The following is a 22,462-nucleotide window of genomic DNA, read 5'->3' on the forward strand; positions in this document are numbered from 1 at the left end:
GAAGCGGGAAGGAGCGTAAAGTGGGGGTGGATTGTCCCAGAGCTACTCCACGAGTCACTTTTAACTCGGTGTCGCAGCGAGTTTGCCACCTGTCTCGACGATGAGGGAAGTGCTCCGGACATCATGGGTGCATTTGGATTCATGTCTACTGTCATAAGGAACTTTCTACAGGCCTGTTAGCAACCAGGTCCACGATGGTTTGACTCTGCGAGCTCCCAGGCTTCCAGGAACCTGAGACAGGCCTTAGGTGTTAAGCCCCGAGACCGGGTGACGGTCAACGGACTACGAAGAGCATATAAGGCTGCTCTAGCAACTCGCGAGTCTGTCCTGAAGGAGGAGGCCTGGATCAATTTAGTGGAGGCTAGTACACTGCATAATAGCTCAAAGTTCTGGGGCATTATTAACAGCCCATTTCTATCTGGAAATAATGCTAATTTACTAGATGCCCAAATCACAGAGGACGATTGGGTACATAATTTCGAGGGTATCTTCCAGTCGGATAGCCCTCCAATTGAGGGGCAGGAAAGGGTGGAAGGCAAGTCAGAACTTATTTTCACCACGCAAGAGGTGAGTGCCGGTATTCTGGGTCTATCTTAAAACAAGGCCCCCACGCCAGATGGGATCCCACCAGATCTCTACATTGCCCACTTAAAAACCTGGGTGCCTGTCCTCACAGCTGTCATCAATACTGTAGTCCAGATTGGCCACACAAATTCTTGGGCTTTATCGATTATAGTCCCAGCATTTAAAAGGAGATACTGGGACAGCACCTATTGTTATAGGCCCATTTCTCTGCTGGACTCTGTGGTGAAGGTGGTGGGCTGCATGGTACTTGACACACTTGTATCATGGGTTGAGGAAAACAAATTTTTATCCGATATCCAAAACGGCTTTCGCCCAGGTCGGTCCACTGTGGAACAGTGTTTAAACCTGTACATGGTTCTGAACAAATACACTGTGGCTTGTTGCAGCCCCATATACCTAGCCTTCATGGACCTGTCCTCAGCATTCAACTGGGTCAATAGGTCCAAGCTGTGTCAGTTGATGTCCTCCATTGGCATTGACAGTAACATCATTTTATTCACCGTGATTAAACTGCGGTTGTCCGCTATTCAAAGGACCTGAACGTGTCCTGTCAGCTTGACATCAAGAGAGGGGTGTATCAGGGGTGCATTTTAGCACCCTTTCTTTTTAACCTATATATTAATTCCTTAGAGAAGGCCCTTTTGGCCACAAATGCGGATTGGCCCCAGGTAGGCAAGCATAGCCTGACAGTCCTCCTATACGCTGACGACGCAGTCCTCTTGGCGAGGACAGCTAGGGGCCTACAACTTCTTCTGAATTCTTTTGCCCTTTTAATGGAGGACTTGGACCTGTTGTTTCATCATGCCAAGTCGTTCATTATGCAGGTGGGACCTCGTAAAGCTAAGCAGTTCACTTTTAAACTCTGACTTTCATCAATACCGAAGACCAATGTTTTCTCCTATTTGGGAGTTGTGTTTGACGATTCCCTGAGTTGGTGCCCTTTGCTTACTTGGAAGAAAGGTGATCTAGTGAAAGCTTTTTCAGCTGTTTTTAACTTTGCCAGCAGAGGGGGAGGGAAGCCAATAGGGGCTCTTTTGAAGACATATGAAGACAAATATATCTCAAAGGTTAGTTATGGGAGTGAGATTTTGGGCCACATTGGGGTAGGAGCAGTGCAAAGTACTGAAAACTCTTCCCTGCGAAGGGCCCTTTCTGTCCCACAAAGCTCTTCGTTTATGTCGTGCACAAAGAGTTGGGAATGCCTTTCCTCTCAAATGTACTGGCTTTCCGACCCCTGGCTTTGTGGCTTAATATTTGGGCTAAGCAAGAAAATACACTTCGCAAAGACATCCTACGGGAATGCCTTTCACTTGACCGTGTCTCACGCATCCGATGGCTCCAGTATATAAGAGTTGGCCTCTCCAGGGTAGGTAGGAACTATTCGCTAACCCTGAGCGCAGATGTAAGAGTGACTTTTCTCTGGTCAAAGAGTGTTTTTTAGGAATAAGCCACTGTGATAGAGAGGGAAATGAGCTGTGTAAGCCTAGTGTGCGTATGTACATCATGTTAAAAACCGTACCAACCAGCGAACCTTATCTTCTAGGGCTTAAAAGCATCCATAATCATTTTCAATAACCCGGTTCGGCTTAACCTCTTCCATTACCTCATGGCACACCCTTGCGGCTCCCACAGACGCCTGTGCCTCATGCCCTGTGGCTGCAACGGTGAGTCTCCTCAGGACATGATGCACTTTATAATGTTTTGTAGTTTTTATGCTGTCCTTAGAAAGTTATTTATTATTCCCATTCTCAAAAAAACAGGTTTTAGGAGGGTGAGACCAGCTCTTATCTTTTTACAACTGCTCTCTAAAGACACTGTTTTGCATACGCTTTACTTTTTATGGTTCGCTGTTAGACTCAGGTCAAGCTGCGATTAACTTCTGTACTGTACTTCATGAATTTTTATCTTGTGTTTTGATTTACTTGTACATACTATATTTGTCAATCTGTAACTTGGAAAATGTTTTATCATTTTATGTATGACTTTTATGGTTTTCTTTCATAAAACCGAATAAAGTTTGTTGATAATAATCACTAGGGGATTCATTTACAGGGTAGCATGGTATCCCTCACAATAACTCCAGGAGTCACAGTCCACACAATGTACATGCGTTGTTCCCCCTACTCCAACCTTACATATACCCCCAATCACCTGCCCAAAACTCTGCCTGCTGATGCCAATGTGGTACTCCGTCAACCCGCAGACAATATTTTTGGCCCCTTTGAAAATGCCCATACAATAAAAATGCTGCAGTTGTAAACACATATCAACTACCATTTGTTGTGTTTGAAACATTTTATTGAATAATAAAACCTAATAAACATAAGCTGATTATTAAAGCAAAACAGAACATCAGTTGCCATACACATAAGAGACGAAAGTTGTACATAAAAATCAACAGACTGTAACTTAGCAAAGTTAGGAACAGCACAATTCTTAATTTCGGGCAGCCTTTAAAGTTCAACAATAGAAACGTTCATAAAGAACAGGAAAGGAAAGAAAGAAGGTGGGATACAGTGGTTTCATTAATGTAATGCTTGCTACATATAGAAAAACAAATACTAATTATTTTCCTTAAGCAATAAAGTCCTCACATTAAAATACTAAGAGATATATATTGAACAATGAACATTTCATGTATAATTAGAATTCAATTTGAATATTTTAACCTTCTCAGCATTATTTGACTCATGATTACAACCTGAATGCTTTCTGGAAAGGACCCACCTCATGGGGTTCAAAATTACATCTTTTCCATCAATAGGATTAAAATGATAAACTTGAATTTCAATTTGATTTTTTGATTTAAGCCTTTTTAGAGATCAACAATTTTAAATATATACAAAATCCATACACTTTTGTAAAATTGTCACCTAAACTTGAATTCAATCCACCTTTTGATTAAACACTTCCCATTCCAGTAAGCATCACAGGACCACTTGTTGTTATCTTCCCAATTAGTGATCATGTTTCAGATGGCAACAACAATAAATATGTTTAGAATTTTACCTCCGAAAGCAAAAACATGCTATTTCTGAATCATGGTGCACAATAACATGTAGGAACAGAAGGGCATCTTTAGGTATAGCATTCATTAAGGTTTGACCAGGCTTGAAACTAGAATACCTAAACTTTTGGACATTTAAATGTCATATTTTAAAATAATTCACACAGACCCAGCATGAGCTCCGTGAAAAATTGAAGATGAGTGAATTGTACTTAGACAACATGTGCTGATTAGTAATCTATTGATGTAAAATACAGTGGTCAGGCAATCCTTGTGGATCTAATCTATTCAGATTTTAACTCTATAGTTTGTTCAAGAAATTGACTTTGAAGGTCCATCTCTCAGATCAGTTCTATTACAGTTTTAATTGCGATAACACTAAAAGAGATCAATGATAAATAGGTTTTAAAAGCCATGGGTGGAATAGATCCTTGGTCTAAATCTAGATTATTGTCTGCAATAGAAACCAGTACAAACAGATCAAATATAAAAGCATTGAAAATGTTTATTATAGTGGTTTAGAGTAAACACAGATAACACACATTGTTCCTGGAACTCAGAACATGTATCGAAAGATTATGATTACAACCTATTTTATATCCAGAGACCGGTTTAGATGCTTTCCTGTTTAAGTGACAACATTTGCAAATATATTTAAGAAAACATTAAAGCTGGATGTCAGAAATTCTGTCTTTAAGTTTTGTGTAAAAGTTATGTGTGATTGTTTTTATTTGATCTAAAGCAACACTAACACTAAATAGGTACGTGCACCGGTTATCATTCAACTAACATTATTAGCAAACTTAATTTGGAGGGAATTGAGACCAATTGACTCATGTACCAAGGGTTTTATTGTTCAAAAATCCACTGGTTCGGTAATTCGCAGAGTTTGCAAATGCTAAACCGCTTTTTGCAATGTACTAATCCCATTTAACAATTAAGAATTTGGAAGGGGAATATTAATAGTGTCCCATCTAAATATGTAATACATCCTTAAGGTATGTATTAAGCTTTGAAACCATACGTGGGCTGAAAAACAGTAACAGGAGGTAGTAACCCAAGGGGACATTTGTGAATCTGAAAGTAAAATGGGGTGCATTAAAAAGGCCTTTATTTCAAAGCAATCACAGACAGAGTAGTGTGCTGACTCCACAAGCAACCACTTTTACCAAATGGATTATTAATATATGAACCTCAGTATTTCCTATATATTGCTGAAATGTAGTCACTAATATTTTTGTCATGTGGTGTAAATATTTCTTTCTATTATTTTATTTCCTATTTCAATATTGTCATGAAATGTACCTATTCTTTTTGTCAAACATATTGAAATATCTTTGTCACAATTTTTGGGGCATTCTAAAAAGTGTTTTCACTCTCTAACTTAAAGCTTCCTAAGAAAAATACTGACGCGCAGTCCTGGTTTCTCCTAGATCATTTAGCTTTCTCACTAAACCAAGCACAATATTGCTTTGAGAGAGGTGGTTATTGTAGTTAAACGCACTGGGGTTAGTTTAGAAAAGACAAATATAGAATTTCCTTTATCTTCAGAAATAATACTTGCAAAAGTATATGTGCAATAATTTCAGATAATTTACTGATAAAGATATCAGATAAAGATCCCCTAATTTCTTATACCTTGTGGTATTAAAAATCTGCTTGAATTAACAGACTTCTCTTCTAGATAAATCCTACATTGATCACAACATTTCAAGCAATGGTCTGTGCTTAAACGTATAATGAAGGGGTAAAAATGTATTTCCACCACAATCAAGAAACCCTTGGGTCTATGAGGATTACTGTTGCAAATGAAAACCTAGCTAAGATGAAATATCCCTTTAAAGGGAAGATTTCCCTCACCCACCATAGTTGGCATGCTTCCTCATTCAGAACCTCCTCCCACCGTTATACCTAGTTAAAGTACAGGGTACAGCCCCCTCACTGAGACGGAGGAGTTCAGGCATGTTTTGTTATAGAGAATGGTATACGAAATACCACAAAAATGAGCTCAGGGTAGTGGGGGCAGCAGAGTGAAAGTTAATAAGAGGTCAACATGTTTCAGCCTATTGACCCTCCAAAGAGGTGTTTGCGGCGTTCTTCAGGACCTAATCAAAAGTGCTGTAGCTCATTGTACTCAATCAATAACAAGCCTTGGCATAGCCAATAGGTCTCGCCTTTGGGACCTTATAAGTGTTTAGCCATGCAGATCTAGTAAAAATGTGAAATAATTTCTCTTAAAAAGAAGACTATAAACTAACTAAGCTAGACGTGACTTTATAACTGGTTAATCAAACATTTCTGGAGGTTTAGTATATATAAAGAACTCCTTTTTTCTATGGCGCGTCATATAAAATTGATGCTCTAATTTTTGGTAAGAGTACACAATGTCAAAAAATTCAATACTGCTTTTATATCAATTTACTTTTGAAAGCTTGAAGTGAAAGAGAATTCTAAATGTCATTTGCTTATGAGTAGGCGCTAATGACTATTTCCAGATGACAATGTAGTTAACATTTTTTTGTAGAAGATGTGTTAGAAGTATGGGTAGGGAAAATGGCTATTTTGGCCAAAGGCTCCCCTTTCTTTATGCATGCTAGTTTTAATTTGTACACAGAATCACAATTTTTTTTATGTGGTACACTGTAATGTTAGATGAATCTGTTTTACCCTTTTGATAAGCAAGAGATGACGATGAACCGTTTTTTCGTCCCTGGTTTTAAATGGATTCAGGTTGGAACAGACAAGGTGTTGGTTGACTGCCTCAGAAAATAGTTGTTTCCCGCATGCTGCTTTCATGCGACTTAAATCCCTTCAGTCGAAGAGGCGGCTCATGCCTGCAGATATGGCCAGATCAGTACTTGGCTGGTTCAGTTCACCAGTGGGGCTAGAATAGAAGCTGTTAAGGGCAGGGGTTTAGCTTCCTATTGGTGCAGCAGGTGCAGTGGCACCAGGTCCCAGACGCCTTAAAGGCCCACTGAACCCTGATGACTGCAGTTTGTCACAGTTCAAACAAAGGCATGAGGGGCCCACAGAACAATTATTGATGGTTTCCACAGTCCAAACGGAGGGCAGGTGTCACATTTCCTTTCTTGCCCTAGGGCCCAGGGCACACAGGCTAGGCCACTGGTTAAGGATGCATTGGGGAAGAGGTGGGGAGACAGGGACATTTAAACAGCTCGACAATGACTTCATGCCTGGGTATTAAAGTATTCATTGCAATTAAGGACTGAAGCAGGAATAGATCTCATAATATAGGGAGACCTACTTACAAATGCAACTCGATAAGCGGCTGCCTTTTAACATCTCACTTATCACCTCTCCTAATTTTCAGTTTTATTTTAGATGCAGACTTAAATCGTGACCTATGAATATGTTTATCTATCTTTAGGTTCCAAATGGCCCATCTTTTCCATATGCAAGTATCAGACAGGTCGGGAACACCCAATGGCGTTGAACTTCATAAAGCCACATTAATCACTGGTCTTGAAATGCAAATGGCAGCATTAGGCACACAAAGGTGTAATCTACGTAATCTCATTATGTACCTTAGTATACAAGTAGTACCACATTCTTTGTATACCTGAATTAAATAGGCACACAAAATAGTACCGTATTTAAAGGCCCAGTTCAGAATTACAGGGAAGGTGAACTGTCCTGTCCCAGACTACACAACGGTGCAGTCTTCAGTGGGTGCTGTCATGTCACACAGGGGGAGTACACCAGATTATGCTGGAAAAAGCATGTGGTGCCCCAACGTAGGTACAGTTGTAAACCACCAGTCTGCTTACAAAGTAAAGCGCCTGGCAGCTATTAAACGAGGTGGCACGTTTCCCCTGCAGGTGGTTGGGTTCTGTCACCATCCTGTCAGGTGGTGATATACAATCAGTGCGTCTCCTCACTGCTTGTTTGCCCTTTCGCCCGTTTCAATAATACAGTGCAGTCGGAAGACAAAAGGTTTTCCCACATTTGAATGTGGCCATGCCCAATACAAAGGTAAGCATGCCCGCTGAGAATCTCTCCAATGTGATCCACACTACATAAAGGACTATGTAAGAGTCTGCAGCCTCTTCTGTAGAACAAAAGCCAAAATGCCCATGGGACGCAGAAAGAGGGTGCACTCTGATGCTTCATCATGTACGAAGCCTTTGGCGTTCGTCTGTACTAAGCTAGTGACAGAGTAAGTGGAGTGTTTATTGCCCTCTATGTCACTCTACTTCTAAGCACCTACTACAGCTTGTACAGTGGGTACTGTGATCTGTTCACCTACATTATGCTTAATATAAATAGTGCACTATTTCGGCGTTTGTGTCTGCCTACAATATGGACATGATACAAACAACAGTACCTACTGTAGTGTAGTTCCTATATTCCCAATAGGCTCTGCGTATTGGAATAACATAAACAATAGTTTAGACGTAGGACTGAAGTCGACTAGGTCTCTTGAGGAAAATTGAATTTTGCCTTGTCATATGTGCCTACGTGTTCCCCATCCTATGTTATATGTGCATGATCGATATGCATATATCCCCCTATGATCGATTAAAGACGCAATTATAGTTGTGTCCAACTCTAGTATGCCAGTTTCCAGTTCTCGTGAAAACAACAAGTATTAGGCCTATGTTGCCACGTTTACAGTGTGCACGTTAATTCATTGAATTGTCCCCGTTTCTAGGCCTCAGAAGGGCCCGGACATCAGATTCAAGCTACAGTCTCCTGAACCTACTCCGAGGAGCGAAGCAGCCACCACCTGCATCCCTGACCCTTCACTTACTTCCTGCCGCGCAGCGCGGTGCCCGGCCTGGCTCTGCCTGCCTGTCTGCCAAGAATATGTTATGCCTCTAGTTATCAGTTCAGCTCTCCGTCTTCACATTCCTAAGCTAGCGAACCATATAAACAGTTTCAGTCATAGTCTAGTCTTTCTGTCTCCAGGCAAGAGAATTACTGAATTAATATTCCTGGACGATTGATAGCACACGCAATACATGTAGAATATATGCATGCACCAGTCTTAGTGTCAAGTAGCCTTTGCCCTGATAACTTTTAGATTCTATCAACATGTACTCCAAACACCAGATACCAGATATGCTATAGGTACATGTCGTCCTGACACCGCAGACTTTAGTCTCCTCTTCTAGTGCAGAAGTCATAGCCCCCAGCTCTCCCCGGTAACGCGTCATTGCCCGTTTGCGCGCACCACTAGGTAAAAGGTCCCAGCTGCTCAGGTAGCCCCCTCCATGTTTCCGCCCATTCATGACACTTCTGTGACGTTCTCATCACATGTCTACGTGCACGCCCTGTGCACGCCTTCTTTTCACGCCCATGTCTTCTTATCTTACGCTTGTCACTAGTTACGCCTACTGTATGTAATGTAATTGTGATATTCTACTATATATATCTTGTACTGTTGATGAAACGTTGCAGCTGCCTCTCTATTTTATTTCAGGCTCTCCCGATCCTGTCCCTTCACTTTTGCCTGAATAAAGCCCGTTCGACTCAGATTCCTCGGATCCTGCCTCTTATTTATTGAGCTATCTGTTATTATTAATGTATTCAAAAATAGTACCGTATTTAATTATTTATTTACCACACTCTATTGAATATGTTAGACTTAATTGTGAATGCCAGCTAGCTCAGAGGTCACTAGAAACTTTCTCGAATTCACAAGAAGGGATTAGTTTCTGACAACCGCATAAACATGACAACTTTGTTCCCCAAGAATAAGAAATATATCTCTAGAGTTGCGGAAACCATAGATTGCTATTTCACTCAGTCAATTGTGCATGCTTCGTTTCACCAGGATTTGCAGAGAAATAGAGAGATGGGTGTTTTCAATAAAAAAAGGTTATTTATTGAGCAGTCTTCTTTCTCATGCAAGAGAAGTGAATCGGGAAAATTACACTAGGATCCTATATTCGTCTACAACACTATGAGGTGGATGTTACAATTCAACAAGTGTCTAAAATACTTCAGCACAACTGACTCTGCATCAATATTACGGGGCATCAGTCTTGATGGCAAGCCAACTTTGTATACATTATTATCAGAGACTATACACGACACTTGGATACAACTTTACAAGAGAATTTTATAAATGTTCGTACAGTTGTATTTATATAATAAAACAACCTACCCACAATAATTGATCTATCTATTCATCTTTTTGGGTTCCGGAGTAGCATGCTACTCGCTGAAAGCGCTTCAACACTTCATCAGGGGTAGCAAGCGCTATATAAATGCAAAACCTTCCCTCTTCTATCCCTCCAGTCTCTTTTTCAACCCAACTAACAGACCAACATGTCCAGCTCTCAAATACATTTCATATTTCCCTACACTAATTCACCACTAATCATTTTGGGATCCTGGAGTAGCGTGCTACTCGCCGAAAAAGCGGTTCAAATTGACCCTAACGCACTCTGCTGCTCGCAGAACTCAACGTTGAGCGGTTGAGTTTTTTTGACACTTTGCCGAGTTCTTCATTGAGGAACACCGCCTAGGCCTAATCTTAGCATGAACATCTAGATTTCAGTCATATGTTAAGAAACAAGTGTGAGTAGAAACCTTTTGAATGGAGAAAATTTAAGACATTAATATTGTGAATTTTTTGTTAATTAATTGATGTTTGCAAGTACTAACACTTCTCTGTGTCAAGTAAAGACCTTGAGAGTTTTGTAACTTTCAGATACTCAAATTGTGGATTTTGTTGCAATTAAAACATTTTCAAGGCCTGAAATTTCTTTGGAGGTTGCCTGCGGGCAGCCTAAGTTATCCTGCAAGAATTTCTTGAATAATCCTATTGCAACTACAATATGTGCTCTCTCATGTAAAGTCAGGTTGTTAGAAGCTTTTCTGCAACTCAAGATACGCCTTACTTTTTACCTGGTGCGGGTGCATTTCTATTGTTTTGTGAGATCTCCTTTCTGAGTATAACGTTTCTGGCTTTCCCCTCCTGTATAAGGCTTTAGTCCAGTGTGAATTCTCTCATGTGAAGTGACATTGATTTTTGATTAAACCTTATCTGACATTCAGAACACACATAAGACTTTTTTCTCCCGTGTGAGTTTGCTCATGACAAGTGAGACGTAATTTGTGACCAAAACTTTGCTTGCATTTTGAGCACTCATAAGGTTTTTCCCCAGAGTTGGATCTCTCATGAAGCATAACTCTGTCTTTCAGATTCAAGCTTTTACAGCATAAGGATTTTCTTCAGTGTGGAGTTTCTCAAGGTGAGATAACGTTTGTCTCTGCAGCTTTTCTGGCATTCAGAGCACTCATAAGGTTTTCATCAGTATGGAGTGGATTATGGTTAGTGAGGCTGTGCCTATCAAAAAATAGGAATTTCTGGCATTCACAGCATAGGTAATGTTTTTTCCCTGTGTGCGTCTTCTCATGTAGGTGAGATTGCATTTAAAATTGATGCTTTTCTGGCACTTGGAGCACTGAAGTATTTTTGATGGGGTGTTTTCTTATGGTGCATGTAACCATCACTACCTCTGAATCTTTTCTGACATTTAGAGCACTGATGTTTTTCCCCCAGTGTGGATTCTCAAATGTGCAGTGAGATCATATTTACGGCTGAAAGATTTTTGGCATTCAGAGCACTGATAAGGTTTTCCCCCAGTGTGGGTTCTTATATGGTGAGTGAGATTGATTTTTTCACTGAAACATTTGTGGCTTTCAATGCAATAAGGTTTTTCCCCATGGTGGGTTCTTGTATGTGTAGTGAGTATTCTTCTTTCACTGAAACATTTCTGGCATTCAGAGCACTGATAAGGTTTTTCCCCAGTGTGGAATCTCACATGTGCAGTTAGAAGTGATTTAAGTTTGAAATCTTTTGGGCTTCAGAGCATTGATAAGGTTTTTTCCCAATATGGGTTCCTATATGCCGAGTGAGACTGAGTTTGTTTTTGAAACATTTCTGACATTCAGAGCATGGATAAGGTTTTTCCCCAGTGTGGGTTATTGTATGTCGAGAAAGACTTCTTTTGTCACTGAAACATTTCTGGCATTCAGAGCACTGATAAGGTTTTTTCCCCAGTGTGGAATCTCACATGTGCAGTTAGAAGTGATTTACGGTTGAAATGTTTTGGGCATTCAGAGCACTCTAAGGTTTTTCCCCAGTGTGGGTTTTTATATGCAGCGTGAGATGTCTTTTTTCACTGAAACATTTCTGGCATTCAGAGCACTGATAAGGTTTTTCCCCAGTGTGGGTTCTTATATGGTGAGTGAGATTGATTTTTTCACTGAAACATTTGTGGCATTCAATGCACTGATAAGGTTTTTCCCCAGTGTGGATTCTTATGTGTCGTGTGAGACTACTTTTTTTACTGAAACATTTCTGGCATTCAGAGCACTGATAAGGTTGTTCCACAGAATGGGTTATTGAATGTTGAGAAAGACTTTGTTGGTTACAAAACCTTTTCTGGCTTTCAGAGCACTGATAAGGTTTTTCCCCAGTGTGGGTCTGTATATGCTGGGTGAGACCGAGTTTGTTTTTGAAACATTTCTGGCATTCAGAGCACTGATAAGGTTTTTCCCCAGTGTGGATTCTTATGTGCTTTGTGAGACTACTTTTTAAACTGAAACCTTTCTGGCATTCAAAACACGTATAAGGTTTTTCCCCAGTGTGGTTCATTACATGTTGAGAAAGACTTTGTTTTTTACAAAACCTTTTCTGGCATTCAGAGCACTGATATGGTTTTTCCCCTGTGTGGATTCTTGTATGTTCAGTGAGTCTGAATTTTACACGGAAACATTTCTGGCATTCAGAGCACTGAAAAGGTTTCTCCCCAGTGTGGGTTCTTATATGATGAGTGAGACTGTTTTTGTCAATGAAACATTTCTGGCATTCCGGGCACTGATAAGGTTTCTCTCCAGTGTGGGTTCTTCTATGCAGAGTGAGCTGGGCTTGGCTAATGAAACATTTCTGGCAATCCGTGCAATGATAAGGTTTTTCCCCAGTGTGGGTTCTTATATGATGAATGAGATTGTTTTTTGTACTGAAACATTTGTGGCATTCAGAGCACTGGTAAAGTTTTTCCCCAGTGTGGGTTAATACATGTTGAGAAAGACTTTGTTTTTTACAAAACCTTTTCTGGCATTCAGAGCACTGATAAGGTTTTTCCCCAGTGTGGGTCCTTGTATGTACAGTAAGGTCTCCTTTTTTAATGAAATATTTCTGGCATTCAGAGCACTGGTAAGGTTTTTCCACAGAGTGGGTTAGTAGATGTCGATTTAGACTGTCTTTGAAACTAAACCTTTTCTGGCATTCAGAGCACTGGTGAGGTTTTTTGCCAGAGTGGGTTATTACATGTCGAGAAAGACTTTTTTTGTTATAAAACCTTTCCTGGCATTCAGAGCACTGATAAGGTTTGTCCCCAGTGTGGATTCTTATATGTTCAGTGAGATAAGAATTACTGCTGAAACTTTTTTGGCATTCAGAGCACTGATAAGGGTTTTCCACAGAGTGGGTTAATGCATGCCGATAAAGTTGCGGTTTGAAACTAAACCTTTTCTGGCATTCAGAGCACTGATAGGGGTTTTCCCCAGTGTGGATTCGTATGTGATGTGTGAGCCTACTTTTTAAACTGAAACATTTCTGGCATTCAGAGCACTGATAAGGTTTTTCTACAGAGTGGGTTAATACATGTCGAGAAAGACTTTGTTTGTTACAAAACCTTTTCTGGCATTCAGAGCACTGATAAGGTTTTTCCCCAGTGTGGATTCTCATATGCTCAGTGAGATAATATTTATCTCTGAAACTTTTTTGGCATTCAGAGCACTGAGAGAGGTTTTTCCCAGTGTGCATTCTCTCAAATTCAGTGAGATGTGATTTATGGCTGAATCTCACATGTCGATACAGACTCGCTTTTAAGCTAAACCTTTTCTGGCATTCAGAGCACTGATAAGGTTTTTCCCCAGTGTGGATTCTCATATGCTCAGTGAGATAAGATTTACTGCTGAAACATTTTTGGCATTCAGAGCACTGAGAGAGGATTTTCCCAGTGTGCATTCTCTCAAATTCAGTGAGATGAGATTTATGGCTTAATCTTTTTTGGCTCGGGTAACTTTTTCCCCAACTTGGGTTATTTTGCTTTGATTGAGGCAGGTTTGAACACTGAAATTGTTCTCACAGCCCGTGTTTTTAAAAGGTGTATTCCTAGAGTTAATATCTCTACATTTAGTTTTCTCTTGCTTATATGCCACGGTAAGAGTGAACCCGATTTTAGAGTCGGGCTTGTTTAGATAATGTTCAACATTTATCTCTAAAAGATATTGTGTGTAATCTTCTTAACACTTGAATTGAGCAAAATATGTCTGGATGCAGCCCTGTAACACTTGTCGAAATGTTTGTAGCAGATAATAGTCTTTTGGTTATAGCCTCTCCGGCAGCAACTTATTTTGTGACTGAAGTTTTTCTCAAATCTATTTGTATAGGTTCTTAGCAATGCAGTGATAAGGAGTTAGTCTGATATTTAATGATTAAACTGAGAAGTACCGTTTTGCACTGGCGTAATGGCAGTAACTGAGGGCGTTAGAACGTGCACAGTAATATTGTGTCTCACCAGTCGCAGAACATCTGTTCCTTTTACCCGTTCTGTGTTTGGTGTAAGGTTAAGGATTGTAGTTCTGAAGACGAGGATTTATTTATATTAGCTATAGCGCAACGGTGCTCATTTAATCCATTTTGATATTTAACAGTTTTACATATCATTCCTGCACAACAGATAAGGTTGAGGCGATTTACATAGAATTACAGAACAGTACACAATAAAAAGCAAACAATCTGAGATGGTCATGAACACAATAAAGTGGTGAATTTTTAAGGTTTTCGCCAGAGTGAGCAGAGTGGGTCGAGGTGTTCTATCCCGAGGCAGATAGTCTCAAACTTGCGTAAGTGGTTAAAAACGGTTGTTGAACAAAGGTGATTTTCCAATCTTTTGGTTGTTAGCGTGTCAGCTTCAGAGTCTTCTATCAGTGTCTTTTCTTTGATGGTTTGCAGAAGAAACCTTTTGTTATATCTTTCTTTTATGCAGTGTGTGCTTCCTCTCTGGAATTACATGATGCTTTAGATCATGCGTCCTTTAGATGAACGTTATTCTGTCATGCTGAGACAATTTGTCTTTCTGATAATATTTCAGATGAGGATGTTGTGATTGGTCTTTCTGGCACTATTTCTGATGCTGTGTGGACAGATATGACTTTGCTCTGGGTTAACGAAATGCAAAATTAGAGACTTACAGGTATAGTACTTTCCTCATCTCCTACTTCCTCGCCACACCTAGATTTTGGAAATTGTTTAAACTTAGAATGCTGGATGTCCTTCGGTTTTTCAAAATAATCCTTCTTATGGCACTAACATTCAGTTGGCTGGTGCTAAATCTTGCTTTCTTCGTCCGTAATTTCAATCACCTATAGTATTAAAATTAAATAGTTAATACATGTAAATATCCCCAAAAATAATTTACAAGCCATATCAATGCAGAATTGTGTTGAGCCGTTCTTCAGACAGAGCAGAGTGTAGAATGGTAGCCTGAGAGTACTTGGATCTAGGAGTGAGGATTTGTAGAATTTCCAACATTTTATTAAGCTCAGAAAGGATACATGTACCCTATGGACTTGTAACATGGAATCCCAAAAGCATACATTAAAGTCATATGGACTGGCACCAAAAAGATATTTAAAATAGAATACTATTAATTAATTTTAATGTATATTTCTAGGATGGGAATTTCCCCTCCACAGACAACAGGCTTTCCCCTGCCCTGAGTTACCACCTACTTGTATCTGGTAACCTGACTTTTGAGCTCTGGCCTCTGCCGCACGCAAATCTATTGTGTATTGCGAGGACTATGCCTAGACCTATCCCTCAACTATGGCCCAGAGTATGAATCAAGGGCAATGAAATTAAGGAGTACTTTCATGTGTTCATTTTATTCCACCTGATTATCAGTCGTTAGGCTTTTGTGCAGAAAAACAGGACACAATTTTTTTCCAGACAGAAAAATTAGACTGAAAAGACCCACAAGACTCTGGGTGCAGCAGAAGCAGCCAAGACTTATGCTGTTTTTTTACTAACTGGGGGAAACACACAATTCTTCCCTCTGTCAGAAATATCTTTCCCCTTCCCTCCCCTGCTTCGCCCATCTCCTCCCCCCCAACCAACCACATGCATAAAACAAGTGGTAAATAAAAGCAGAAAAACACTATGAAATAGTGAATGGCATGTGGTTTGACAGGCAGAAGAATCTCAGACCATTCGCTGGTGGAGGTGCAACTCGATGGTCCGATTGGTATGAATTAGGCGACTAAAAACGGTTCTGACATTTGCAGGTGGGTCACGCTCTGCAAGGTAACATCTGGGAAGGGGGGGGGGAAGTTGCCTGATGCATCCCCACTGGAGGACCAGCTGCTAACTAATCCCCTGACCGAAAAAGCAATCTCAACCATCTATAGGAAGTTGATCTACAATATGTGTTGTAGTAATGTGGCTCACTGGTTAGAGGCGGCAGACCGGGAAGCAGAGGACGGCCCGGGACCAGGGTTCAATTCCCAACGCGGCAGGGTCGTGGACCAGGGTCAGCAGACTCGATAATTCTCGCTTCGGTGCCTACTCTAACCAGGGGTCTCACTCTGCAACTCTGGGCATTAGCTTGCCTCATCTCCACAACGGCCCCACCAACGCCAGGGATGCCTGGCTTCACCTTGGGGACACCCAGGAGGGACCATCCCACAGGGAAAGCCAGGACGGGTTCCCCAGTGGTATACAGCGCCAGGAAGCCGCTTGGCAACAGTGCGCTTTACAAGTATACATTACATTACACCACGCTTGTGAAGGAGTACCCTGCTCACCAAACTCTAAATCAAGAGCTTTATCTTGTCTGTGCTATGCATGTATCTCTAGGCCCGCTTCATTATGTCCATCAGTCTTTCTATGATGTACCTGTTATTGAGGCGTGTGTGTTTAGTACAGGTTTAAGCTCACGGTGTGTGTGTTTTTTTTTTTTTAACCCTGTGGTTTAATCTGCACTTGTTGCTTATGCGGTGTTATGTGGTGTTGTCACACCCTTGTAATTATAACAAGCATTTGCAATGCAATAGGTCTTGCATTAGGAAAGTTTGGGCTATTGGTATAGTAAATGACACATTTTTTATTTATGTGTTGGTTTTGAAAATAGCGAAATTAATAGCTTTGTCATTTACAATGCCAATAGTTTTAACTTTCGCAAATGTGACATCTATTGCATTTGTAATGCAATATGTGTTGTATTTACGTGACTTAGATTATTGATGTTACAAATAACAATGGCTTTTAATTTTTTTAAATAATTAATACTTGAGTAAAAGTTATTGTAATTTATAATGGCAATTGCTTAAACGTTTGTAAATAACTTTTGTGAAGATTATGTTCAGAGTATTGTATTGTGACGAAAATCCAAGAACAGAAGTGAAATATTAACATCTTTTTGTGACATTTGTAATAAAGCTTAAAACATTGAGAGAACATATTTGAACTAGTTGTTGAATTGTTGCACAGATTGCTGCTGTGGTGGCGCTGAAGGATGTTTTGGTGGCGCTGAGTGATGCTGTCGCGTTCAGTGATGCTGTGGTAACGCATAGTGATGTTGTGGTAACGCATAGTGATGTTGTGGTGCCCCTGAGTGATGCAGTGGTGATGCGACAGACAGACAGAGGGAGGGCGACAGACAGAGTGAGGGCGACAGACAGAGTGAGGGTGACAGTCATGTCAAAGTCATTAGATATGGTCCAAACTCCAGCCAATCAGGCGACAGCACCCTCTGGAACCTTCTCCTCAGAGGCTCAGGCTCTCCAATTTTTTAGCACAAGTGTGGCATAAGAGCCAAGGAGAAGAGGGGAGCCTCTGAGGGGAGGTGGGTGAGTCACATGTGAATCTATGAAAGATATCAATACTGGAGAAGCACAGTTTTCAGGTAAGTAACTTATGTTCTTCTCCAGTATTGGGGTATCTTTCATAGATTCACATGCTTGAATCAGAGTAGATAGCAGTAATTCGAGAACTATGCATAGTAAGCCATAAGTACATTGTAAACAGAGTACGAGAGAATACATATACATATATTACAGTATAGCAGTAAACATGGGCACATCTGTAAAAAGCAGAAATATATACATGTATACAATGTGTGCAGGAGGAGGTAAGAAACAGAGGCTCACCTTACTTAAAAAGATTACGTAGCACCGCTTGCCCAACAGCTGTGTCAGCATTGTTGGCAGCTTCCAGACAGTAGTGCTTGGTCGCAGCTCTGCAAATCTGATGAAGAGGCACACCACCAAAGAGAGAAGTAGAAGAGGAGACTGCGCTAGTAGAGTGTGCTTTAATCGTTGCTTCAAGTGTCTTGCCTGCTTACTGATTGCAAAAGGAAATTGCTCTAGATATCCAACGTGCAATAGTCTGTTTAGCAACTGGAGGTTCTTTACGCATCCTGCCGTAGGCTATGAAGAGCTGATCAGTTTTACGTATACTGGTTGTTCTTTGCAAATAAAATGTCAAACATCTCTTAACATCTAGAGAATGTAAAGTCTATTCTGCTGGCAACTGTGTATTAGGGGAAAAAGTCTTTAAGATGACATGCTCAAACTTTAGGAATTAAGGCCGGATTAGTGCGGAGTGCCACAGCGTCTTTGGTGAATTGAAGAAAAGGTGGTTTGATAGTAAAAGCTTGTATCTCGCTGATTTGAAGTAAGAGCTAAAAGCAGTGATGTCTGCCAGGAGATGAATTTAAGATCAGCCCTACGAATGGGCTCAAATGGGGACTTCATGAGTTGTGCCAATACAATGTTCAGATGCCAAGGAGGAGGCGGGTGTCGAATTGGAGGGAACATCTGAAATAAGCCTTTGAAAAATTGTTGAATAATTCTTGAAGAATAAAGAGAATTGGAGCCATTGTGCTGCAATCTGGAAACTGCATCCAGAAAAACCTTCAGGGTAGAGTGAGAGAGGCCGGATTTTGCTAATTGGCGTAGAGTGAACAGGGTGAACATTTATTTATTTAAGTTAGCAACTGACACCCTACGGGTAACCTGGCGCTGTGATACAGGCGACTAGCTTAGGGCCGAGAGACTGTGTCCCCTGCCAGGATGGAGTTAGCAGGATGCCAAGGAGCATACTCGAGGGTAGAGCCAGGTTTTTAACCTTTTTCTAAACTGCAGGATGTTGTCCATTTGTCTCGTATCAAATGGAAGAGTATTCTAAAGGCGGGACGCTGCCGCACTGAAGGCCCTACCTCCTGATTTGACTTTCCTAACTTTAGGCAACCTCACCAGATTAGCCTATGAGGAGCGCAGCGCTCGTGGAGGGACATACCATGTCAGTTTCTCCTGCAGAGATCTGGGACAGTGACCATGTAGAGCCTTAAATACTATACATAGTGCCTTAAATCGTATCCTCTGCGAGACTGGCAGCCAGTGTAAATCTGAGAGTGCCCGGGAGGCGGAGGAGCGGCGTGGTTGCACTAGTACCAGTTTGGCCACCATGGTCTGTACTCTCTGCAATCTCTCAATCAGATATTGCGGGGATTCTAGTAACAGGGCATCACAATAGTCCAGCTTACTGAGGATGGTGCTCCGGACTATCAGCGCTCTGTTCTGTTAAGAGAACATCGGAAGGATTTTCCGAAATGCTCTGATCAGAGTAAAACCACTTCCAGCTGTTTTGTTGACAGTTTTCTAATGTCAATTTGTTGTCAACCATGACTCCCAGATTATGTACCAGGCTACTGGGAGCCAATGGAGTAGCAGGGGATGTTGGCCAAAACACAAGCGGAAGTTTAGGAGGGATTCTATCTACTGCACAGTGTAGAATCTCTGTCTTCTCAGAGTTAAAATGAAGACTTTAAATTTGAAGCTTCACACCAAAGATAGAACCGTTTCCACTTGAGTTTGTAGGTTTTGATAGTGGAGGGTGCTCTAGCGTTAGTGAGGACCTCCCTGCAGTTCGGAGGAATAATCAAATTAGCAAACTCATAGTGCTCAGGCACCAGTTGGATTCGGATGGCAGATCAGGCCATGGTTCATAGTAAGAAGATTTGAAATTGGGCGCAGCCAAATTGGATTGCACTCCGACAGAAGGAGGAGCTCCGTAAACCAGAACTGGTGAGGCCATCTGGGGGCTATGAGAAGAATGCTGCAGGGTTCTTTCTGCATTTTCCAAAGTACCCTTGCGACTAGAGGAATCAGTGGAAAAGCGTGAGCATAAATTTTGAACAGTTCATCAAAAACGCATTTCTGCACGATTCTGAGTGGGGAAGCCAACTTGCATAGAATGGGCATTTGCGGTTCAGGTTGGTCACCAATAAATCCAGTTTGGGGTGTCCGCAAAGCTGAAAGATGCGGTCCAGCGTCGGCTGATGAAGTTCCCACTAGTGGTTTGACGAGACCGACCTGCTCGGGGAGTCCGCTAGAAGGTTGGACACCCCCGGAACATGGACTGCTGTGATCTGATGTTGAATCGCCCAATCCCAAATGTGCTGAGCTTGTAGGGATAGCAAAGTGTATCTCGTGCCCGCTTGTTTGGTCACATAATTCATGCTTGTTCAATCAATCAATCAATCAACAGATTTGTAAAGCGCGCTACACACCCGTAGGGGTCTCAAGGCGCTGGGAGGAGGGAGGGGGTCGCTACTGCTCAAAGAGCAAGGTCTTGAGTTGTTTCCGGAAGGAAAGATGGTCCTGGGTTAGCCATAGGTGGGTGGGGAGGGAGTTCCAGGTCGTGGCCGCCAGGTAGGAGAAGGCTCTTCCTGCGGCGGTGGCTTTGCGTGGGACAGTGGCGAGGGCGAGGCTGGCGGATCGGAGCTGGCGGGTGGGTGTGTAGAATGTGAGGCGGCTGTTGAGGTTTTTGGGGCCCATGTCGTGGAGAGCCTTGTGTGCGTGGGTGAGGAGTCTGAACGTGATCCTCTTGCTGACGGGGAGCGAGTGCAGGTCTTTCAGATAGGGAGAGATATGGCTGTGACGGGGGATGTCCAGGATGAGTCGTGCAGAGGCGTTCTGTATGCGCTGGAGTCTTTTCTGGAGTTTGGCTGTGGTTCCAGCGAAGAGGGTGTTCCCGTAGTCCAGTTGGCTGGTGACGAGGGCCTAGGTGACCGACTTCCTGGTTTCGGTGGGGATCCACCAGAAGATTTTTCGAAGCATGTGCAGGGTGTTCAAACAGGATGACGAGATGGCGATGACTTGCTTGGTCATCGTGAGGGAGGAGTCCAAGAAGAAGCCCAGGTTGCGTGCATGGTCCGTTGGCTTGGGGGCGGTGCCCAGGGCAGGGGGCCACCAGGAATCGTCCCAGGCAGAGGGGGATGGTCCCAGGATGAGGACTTCCGTCTTGTCCGAGTTCAGTTTCAGATGGCTGAGCTTCATCCATTCTGCGACGTCTTTCATTCCTTCCTGGAGGCTGGCTCTGGCGGTGGTGGGTCGATGGGGAGGGAGAGGATCAGCTGGGTGTCGTCAGCGTAGGAGATGATGTTTAAGTTGTGTTGGCGTGCGATGGGTGCGAGGGGGCTCATGTAGACGTTGAAGAGGGTGGGGCTGAGCGAGGATCCTTGCGGTACGCCGCAGATGACTTCGGTGGCCGCGGATCGGAACGGGGGAGACGGACTCTCTGGGTTCTTCCGGCGAGGAACGAGATGATCCACTCCAAGGCCTTTCCTTGGATTCCGGTGTTGCTGAGGCACTGTATTAGGGTGCGGTGGCACACGGTGTCGAAGGCTGCTGAGAGGTCCAGGAGGATGAGGGCAGCTGTTTCCCCGTTGTCGAGCAAGGACCTGATGTCGTCGGTAGCTGCGATGAGGGCGGTCTCGGTGCTGTGGTTTGCTCGGAAACCAGACTGCGAGGGGTCAAGGGATTCGTTTGTCTCGAGGAAGGCGGAGAGTTGTTTGTTGACGGTCTTCTCGATGACTTTGGCCGGAAACGGGAGGAGCGAGATGGGGCGGAAGTTCTTGAGGTCCGTGGGGTCCGCGGTGGGTTTCTTCAGGAGGGCGCTGAGCTCGGCATGTTTCTGGCTCTCCGGGAAGGTGGTGGATGTGAAGGAGCTGTTGATGATGTCCCGGAGTTGTGGTAAGATGATGGAGTCAGCTTTGTTGAAGATGTGGTGTGACCAGGGGTCGGTTGAGGAGCCGGAGTGGATGGTGTTCATCGTTCGGGTGGTGTCTTCGGTGCTGACCGAGGTCCAGGTGCATAGGGTGGTGGTGGGGGGCAATGGTTCGGTGGTAGGGTGCGTGGTCTGTGCGCTGAAGCTGTTGTGTATGTCGGCGATCTTACAGTGAAAGAACGAGGCGAGTGAGTCGCAGGGGTCTTGCGATGGTTTGATGTCGTTGTTGCAGGTGCTTGGGTTGGAGAGCTCTTTAACGATGCTGAAAAGTTCCTTGCTGTTGTGGGTGTTGTTGTCCAGTCATTCTTTGAATGTTGTCCTTTTGGTGGTGCGGATCAGCTGGTGATGATTGCGGGTGGCGTTCTTGAGGGCTGTCATGTTTTCTGTTGTCTGGTCGTGGCGCCAGGCTTTCTCGAGTATGCGGCAGGTTTTCTTAGAGTTTTTGAGGTCTTTGGTAAACCACGAGGCTTTCTTGCTGCCGGGTCTGCTGGGAGGGTTCTTCAGTGGTGCGAGGTCATCGGCGCCGTTGGTGAGCCACTGTGTGAGGTTGTGGGCTGCTTCGTTGGGGTCCGTCGTGTTGGTGGGAGGGTTCTGGCTGAGGGAGGTGGTGAGCTGGTCGGTGGTGATCTTGCGCCAGCTTCTGCAAGGAACCTGTTGCGGGTGGTGGTTCTCCTGAAGTTGAAGTGGACGCAGCTGTGATCTGTCCAGTGTAGTCCGGTGGAGTGGCTAAAGGAGATGTGCTTGCCGGAGGAGAA

At 42.8% G+C, this 22,462-nt stretch overlaps 1 protein-coding gene across 2 annotated transcripts in view; it reads right to left on the minus strand.

The window, feature by feature from the left end:
- Positions 1-2,879: 2,879 nt before the first annotated feature.
- Positions 2,880-22,462, minus strand: part of LOC144806895 (uncharacterized) — a 100,502-nt gene continuing 80,919 nt past the window's right edge. For both annotated transcript variants that reach the window (XM_078673006.1, XM_078673005.1), the window contains one exon: positions 2,880-15,001. In XM_078673006.1, the coding sequence (XP_078529132.1) occupies positions 11,694-13,601 (1,908 nt within the window). In that variant the 5' untranslated portion in view covers positions 13,602-15,001 and the 3' untranslated portion in view covers positions 2,880-11,693. The remainder of the gene's footprint in view (positions 15,002-22,462) is intronic.

The sequence above is a fragment of the Lissotriton helveticus genome, chromosome 1_2 (genome assembly GCF_964261635.1).
Source record: "Lissotriton helveticus chromosome 1_2, aLisHel1.1, whole genome shotgun sequence".
Lineage (NCBI taxonomy): Eukaryota > Metazoa > Chordata > Amphibia > Caudata > Salamandridae > Lissotriton > Lissotriton helveticus.